We start from the raw sequence: 7,567 nt of genomic DNA on the forward strand, positions 1-7,567 counted from the left end.
ACAGCCAGTTATACCCAGTTCTTTTAACAATAGAAATATCTTTATGCTTTCCATTTACGACATGCTTTTATCCAAAGCGACTTATAATTATGATGGAATACAATTTAAGCAACTGAGGGTTAAGGGTCTTGCTCAGGGTCTCAACTGTGTTAACCTGGCAATGTTGAGACTTGAACCAGCAACCTTTTGATTACAAGTCAAGTATCTTAACTGTTGAGCTACCACTGCCCTTTGAAGATGAGTCACTAGTGGGTGCAAAGTGAAATGACAAGAATGAATCATATCAAGAATTTATTTTCACTTAATTAGAGAAACATTTACAGGTATTTGTAGTAGGATCCTAAAAGACATCATAATAACCTCGCAGGTATCTTCTCTTGCTCTCCAAGATTAAGTATACTGTTACTGTCTCTAAACATCTCAGTAACTATTATGCTCAGTTCAAGAGGCACTCTAATAAAGCAGGCTTGACTACAGGTCTGGATAATTATGTCAACAAGGTGTAGGAACGACAAAAAAAGTGAACAATGTCAAACAACATCAATGAACTCAAATCATCAACTTGGTACAGGTATGCAGATTCTCAACCTGCGGTCCTTTACACACAGCAGTGCCATGTCTATTATTCCTATAAATTAATGCTGGAGCTTCTTTTGATAAAAAAGGTTAAGCACTAATGCTGTGAAACCTAACAAAGCATGAGAAAACAGAATTCACTGGGCTTTCAATTTATTTTGAAATGAATGACAGATCTTCATTGGCAAAATCATCTTAAACAAACCAACTGTCTTTTTTAGTAAACAGAACGTAAAAAAAAAATCTCGGGAACAGTCAACTGAAATCCTGACATACTCATGTGCTCAAGTGCAATTTTCAGCCACTTGCTCGACTGGCATGTTGTACATAGATACATTTTATGGCTTACTAGATAACGGGTTTATATAAACTGGAACGTTACAGAGACGCAGTATAAACAAACTATGTTACAATATATTGGCGCAAACCTCATCACTGTTTAAATTACATTATGTAAACATTAAATACCAAGCTATACATGTTTGCGCTTTTTAGAGTAATATCAGCAAAGTGCTGGAAAAACACCCTGCTAACAAACATTTCAGCTGCACCTTTCCACTTTTAATTAACTTCAGACAAGCCCTATAAACTCGTTTTGCTTTAGAGCAACTAATACCTCAGAAATTCTGCTGTAAAGCAAATGAAATTTTATTCGACCATAACATAAAATCGACACATTTTTGTGTCCCATAAGTAAACCTTAAATAAAAAATGGACACTTTTAACATAAGGTAAATACCCACCTAAAGGTGCCTTTAGGTGTGTGTTTGTGAAAGGTGAGAAGGACCAGAAGAAGATGGCGCTTGGGGTGAATGCACTTTGTTTTTTTTGTTTTTTTTCAAATCTCTATATCAAAAACATCTGAGTGCAACACAGGAGCGTTTCTACTACATCAGGAACTGTGCAAAATCTGCTCTAAACCAAAGTGACAGTGTTGCGAATTCTACTGTACAAGGTACTGGGAGAGGAAAAAGGTCGTGTGGAGACACGTGTGAAGACCCTCATTCCAACTTTATATACAAGGCACTAAGGAGAGGAGTAAGAGTCGTTCACCAGCATCCCTCAGCAGTGCTCTTAGTCCGGTCGGAATATAGGATACTTGGGTAAGAATTCTATAAGGATCACCTGCAGAGGAAAGAAAAGTGAAATATTAAAAAGCCAGTTTAGTCAGGAGCATAGATATTTGTATTTTTCATGCAGAAAGTGTATCTGTTTATGCAAATTACACTTAAGTACTATTTGAATTGGATAGGTTTTCCAGGAATGGATCATTTAAGTAATGATACCAAATTATGTCTAGAAATTTTGACTAATGTGTACAGGATAAGAACACTATAAATTATTATTGTATTAGCTATTATTGTATTATAAATTATATTTTATAAGCTATTTTGGTTATTATAATTCTACACAGACTGATGTTTATTCCATTTGGATATTTCTGACCTTTATAAGAACTTGATGTAGGGTTTGTTTACCTTGTTCACCTTGGCGTTAATACCATGACAAGTCTATATATTAAATAATTGAGCATTTTAATACTTGCTAAAACTTGATTTGTTTTTTCTTCCTATTTTCTCACAACTTAGTTACTACTAATTTCCATTAATGCATCTTTCTTTGTCAAATAACAGCTATCAATCCAGGACAAGGAAGGCTAGCACATGCTTCCTCTTACCTAAGTCAGCTCAGAATATTGTACTCTAAGAATATAAACACTAAACCGTAGAGCTTTTTTTTTTTCTTCAATTACTCCTTTCAAATGTCATTTATCAATATATCCGAATGAACTTACATATTCCATCATGTTATTACTCTCACATTTTCTTCTGCTGAGTTTCCAGTGCAGTCCCAGCTGATAAGAAATACAAATCATTCAAGTTAGGAAACATGGAATGAACCGAAACGATTTCCCAGGCCACCCAAATCTTCAGACATGCAGACAGACTTCACCATAAGTGGGTTCACTAAGGTCAACCAACAGTGAGTTCTCTAAGGAGTTTCCTCAAATCACTAACTGCGGTGTCTGACAGCCTCTGGCGCGAGACACAAAAAACTGTTTACTGATGACCTCTGCACCTCTGGTCTGTTCAGCCTTTGTGATCTATCAATCACTTGCTGAAATAGCTGAGAAGGAGGAGAGCATCTATACAGTTCAGTAGCTACACATACAATTCTCCAGTACAAGTAGGAGATTTTAGTAGATGATTCATTTTTATATGATTCAACTGAACTTCCCTTTTTTGGTAAATTACGTTATGGTGCAGCTGGTACAGCAACCTAGTGCAGAAAGTCCTGTCAATACATGCTGCATGTTGCCTGTGTCCATATAAGCACCTCCCAAAAGCATGCAGAAAATAAAGTGACCACTACATTGCCCCTAATTATAAATGATTGAGCAAATGGGTGAGTCTGTTTCACCCTGCTATAAATTGGTGACCAGTGTTTCTGGGCAGGTGCCAGACCCACCCCAACCCTTATTAATTTAAAACATGGACTCATAAATAAATGTTACAGAATATTTGATATAATATTGTAATCTTACATACAAATACATAACAGTTTATAAAGAAACAAGTTAATGTACTTAAATATACAGCCAGTTATGTGATAGCAACACAATATATAATGTAAAATACTTATTTTACTAAGGTGACATGGTGTTGATGTAAAATTCTCACCTTGTGATATAATCGGTTGTTTTCCCATTCTAACAGTTTCTGAATGGATCTTCGTGTCTGTGCAACAGAAGAGCAGAGGTTTTAAATGTGCCATAATCATCCCATCAAGCGCTTCAAACGGGTACTTAGCAAATACCAATAAAACACCCCGCATTAAAACTTCAGAGACAATTATGGACTGAGGCCCCTACTTAAGCAGCTCATAAGCTACACGTTATGGTCAGTAGCCTGGTGTGGAATCTTGAACTTTCCTTAGTGATTACCTGGTTTAACACGGCAATTTTACACTGCCGCTAATTAGATGCATTGTTAATTTGGCTTCAACATAAAAGGTAATATAACTGGGGGTGCTAAAGTAAATAACAGACATGGCTTATTTATAGAAGGGTGGGTAACTTCAGAGGTGAAACTCACCCTCTTGTTGAGACATATGACTGGCCACAAACTACAGCCCACCGTACAACAGCAGCACAGGCAGCCACATAGCAGCCATTTTATGTTGACTGGCAGGTTCTTCTTCAGACAAGCGTTTACCCGACCAATACTCGTTTTAAACTCTTCTGGAGCAACCTGTGACGGGTCAAAGAAGGTACATGAGATTTTGCAGCACGCTGTCACAATAAAGCACCAACTGGTATGAATAAGTAAAGCCCAAAGCCAGTAGTTGCATGTAAAAATAAAATTAATGTTACTTCTGCTACATGCCAATTCCCAATAAAAATAACACATTTGAAATACAAAAATTGCCGTCTATATTGTCAAAGATTAGATCTTACAATTGCATGCTTTTAACTTGCCAACCATGCTGCAGGACTTTCGAGGCAAAGGGAGGACAAAAAAGAAAAGATAAGCCCACGGCCTGTGGCTGTGCCGTCCAAACAACATGAATGGTTGCTCATTCCTTTCTGAGTATGTACACCATAAAACCGGGGTCGTAATCTTTTATGACAGGATGCAAAGGTCCCTTTGCAAACAGTGAAAGAGGTTGGAATAAAGCCCAGCAGGCCTGATCTGTACCCTTCAGTCATCATAATCCTGACCTCATCCATCACATGTCACCCAGGGTCACAATACTGGAGATACATTTTATTGCCCTGCACTTCCCTCAGCCTGCTCTTCCCCCTCAAACCTTTTTTTTTGTTTCCGTATCCGACCCAGGAAGCCTTCTTTTCTTGTGCGTGGCGCAGTCTTTATTTCATTATTTTGTCACCTGGAGCTGCGTTCATCCCAGCGCCGGGATCTCGGACTGCCGGACCCTTACACGGTTTACTCATTGACAGAAGCCCACATTGGTACATTCATCCTGCGTTAGATGCACTGTGGCGCACATACTGAAATGTAGCACATTTGGATTTAAAAGGACTTGCGGGAAATTGGTAGGAAAATGAACAGCTTTGTGCTTCCAAGCTTTCCAGAATTCTCTAGAAGACATAAATTACTTGTGGATAATTACCTTTCCTGTAAGGACGGAGGGAAACTCTGTGTCAAATTTGTTACTAAGTCCAAACCTGTAAATACAAAAAATAAAAATAAATTCAAAATTACAAAACAATAAACAAGTTCATTTCATTATGCACAAACTATAAACCAACATAATAAGTAACTGTGACCATGATATTATTTCCAGACAAACTACTTTTGTTTTAAAATATAGATTTTTTACATATTTTAAGTGCTTGTTGTAAATTAGTATAACACATTGTTAACCACAATCTTCACCTGTTCACAGTTCAGTCTAGGGCTTACTACCAAAGGTCAAATATCTCAATAAATTAGAGTAGATTAGAGGTGTGGGTTGTGCCCTGCCCTTTTAAAAAAGGTTTAAATGAACTACAAAAAAACTGTAGGAGGACATAAATAAAGCTGAAAAAGCCTACAAATGTGGTTGTCTATCAAAATATTACACCACAAGCACAATGTGTTGTGCTTACACTATGTTTGGAGGAAAATGTACTGCACAACAGTATGTCAGGGTATCAACCCATCATCTGAAGCTTAAAAGAATTTGGATAGTAAAAAAATCAATAAATAATAATAAAAAAAACAAGTGTTTTGGAAAAGCAAGTTAAAAATCCAGATTTTTACCCAGTTGATATGCAGAAACACAAGAATGTTCTAAACTTCCCCCTTATTGCCATGCAAGTCTAATTGCACCTGCAGGCAACATTAAACTAAAGGTGGTTCCACCATTTATTAAATTTGATGGTTTGAACACATTTTTTAGCCTTATTTGTTTAACAACAACAAAATTAATCCAGTAAAGTTTAAATAATAATGGTTAATAAAGCATAATGTAAGGATGAATGTATGGGCAAACCTTTTTATTCAAATGTAGCAGCATAAATACATGACAAATGCACTAACCGAACTGTGGGTTGCAAAATAATGTAATATGCTAAGCAGTTTGGGAAAAAAATACTATTAATATTGCACTCTGTTGTTATTTAATTAATGAGTACTGCAAAGCTGGAGCTATGTAAAACTACTGGCAACCATGGGCTGAATCCAAGGCCACAGCCATGACTTGAACATTGCGGACTACCTGGGGATTGCTGCCATATCAACAACTAATATGAACACTGACAGATCCGACTGACATTATGCAAAGCTAGTAAGTGGAATATGTTTATAATTATTACATCAGTATAATGGGGGACTTTTGAGCATATCTAAATATATATTGTGATTACGACCTTGGTGAAATCCCAACAGATTCCTAAAAGATTACCTATGGCTTCTCCACTCTGTGTAGTACACTCAAAAGAACCAGCATAAATCATAAACAAGTGAACTGTGAGTAGAACTGCTTGACTTATTTGATTATACACACCCAGGGTTACACAAATTTGAAAATGAATATTTTGGAGTACTGCAAAGTTGGAGCTTTGTTAAACTACTGGCAACCATGGTTCTAGATTCTACCATAAACATGGGTTGAATCCAAGGCTGCCATGAATTAAACATTGGTGACCAAATCTACCTGGGGGTTGCTACCACTCCAAAACATTCCTGCCATATTAACAACTAATGAGAACACTGACGGATCCGAACATTATGCAAAGCTAGTGAGTGGCATATGTAAATAATTTTTACATAAGTATACTTTGGGGATTGCTTTTGAGCATATCTGAATGTATACTGTGATTATGGCCTTGGTTGAATCCCGAAAGACTCCTGAAAGATTACATATGGCTTCTCCACTCTGTGTAGTGCACTACATGAGCAAATCAGCTCTTGCAAATCTAGCAAGAATGAGAAGAATCAAGTGTAAAAAACCAACATTAATTATAAGGGACAAGTGAACTGTGAGTAGAAATGTTTGACTTATTTGATTATACACACCCAGGGTTTTATTTGCATATTAAGCCATTTTAAATGGTTGAAATATAACTACTTCATAAAAGGGATACTAGTGCTGTTTGTTGTTAATGTATCAGAGCCAAGTTAGCAAAAGCTAACAACAGATAGATGTGTCTAACAGGAAAACAATCAAATAAACGTAGTTTAATCAGTCGAAAATTTAGTCAGTAAATAAGGCAGAGGTGAGAGAAAGGCTTGGCCTCTGTGTGTTTCTTCCACCAAGCAACCACACAACATACACACACGTTCACACAGAAAGACACTAAGCGTTAGCATGAGGCTACCACCATGAGGCAGGAGTACATTAGCGGCGGATAGCGGCGGCGCTACGGAGTTGTATCGCTTACACAGTAATGTGTCCGGCCCCTCGCATGAGCACAGGTTCTGGAAAGTATCTGGCGAGCTGCTCTTCACTCACTATTCGCTCGTCTTCTTCGTCTAACTCATAAATGGTATCAAAGTCCGCCATGTTGGGCAGTAAGACGCTCATGACGTTTCTGGCAGCGCTCGAGCGACGTCACGAGGCAACAGATCGGGCGGCGCCGAACCTTCGAACATCAAAGGCGGGAAACCGCGCGCACGCGCAGAGCTCGTGCTAAAGTGGTGATACTAAAATTGTGACGTAAGAATTTAGTTAAAAAATTGTAACTTATAAAATTAAGTTTTATATTGTGGATTAAATATTTAATTTCCAGTAGTGGGAAACATTTTCATAAAATACTTCTAGTCACAACATTATACACGAATAATATTGTTCATATTGTTTTGATTGCAAAAAAAAGTATTGTGAGGAGAATGTGTTACGGAGCCCCTGAAGGGACATGGTGTATTTTTTTAAGTAAAAAAAAATGTTTTAAGTAAAAAAAAATAAAAAAAATTTGGTAATAAGTGGTGAGCAACGGATACTATGTGGTGCGCACCAGATACTAAGTGGTGAGCACCAGTTACTA

At 37.3% G+C, this 7,567-nt stretch overlaps 1 protein-coding gene across 1 annotated transcript; it reads right to left on the minus strand.

Annotated features, from left to right (window-relative positions):
• Positions 1–274: 274 nt before the first annotated feature.
• On the minus strand, positions 275–7,128 carry chic1 (cysteine-rich hydrophobic domain 1). The gene is made up of 6 exons (XM_062999829.1): positions 6,965–7,128; positions 4,711–4,765; positions 3,672–3,827; positions 3,258–3,314; positions 2,372–2,431; positions 275–1,701 (listed from the first exon to the last, which is right to left on the minus strand). Exons 1-6 carry the CDS (start codon positions 7,105–7,107, stop codon positions 1,651–1,653), a joined length of 522 nt encoding a protein of 173 aa, XP_062855899.1. The 5' UTR covers positions 7,108–7,128; the 3' UTR covers positions 275–1,650.
• Between the last annotated feature and the right edge of the window lie 439 nt (positions 7,129–7,567).

The sequence above is a fragment of the Trichomycterus rosablanca genome, chromosome 8 (assembly GCF_030014385.1).
Source record: "Trichomycterus rosablanca isolate fTriRos1 chromosome 8, fTriRos1.hap1, whole genome shotgun sequence".
NCBI lineage: Eukaryota > Metazoa > Chordata > Actinopteri > Siluriformes > Trichomycteridae > Trichomycterus > Trichomycterus rosablanca.

Coding starts and splice junctions, on each gene's coding strand:
- chic1 (XM_062999829.1), bottom strand. CDS start 7,107: ATGAGCGTCTTACTGCCCAACATGGCGGACTTTGATACCATTTATGAG. Junction 4,766..6,964: donor GGGGCCGGACACATTACTGT/GTAAGCGATACA, acceptor TTGTATTTACAG/GTTTGGACTTAGTAACAAAT. Junction 1,702..2,371: donor GTAATAACATGATGGAATAT/GTAAGTTCATTC, acceptor TTTCCTCTGCAG/GTGATCCTTATAGAATTCTT.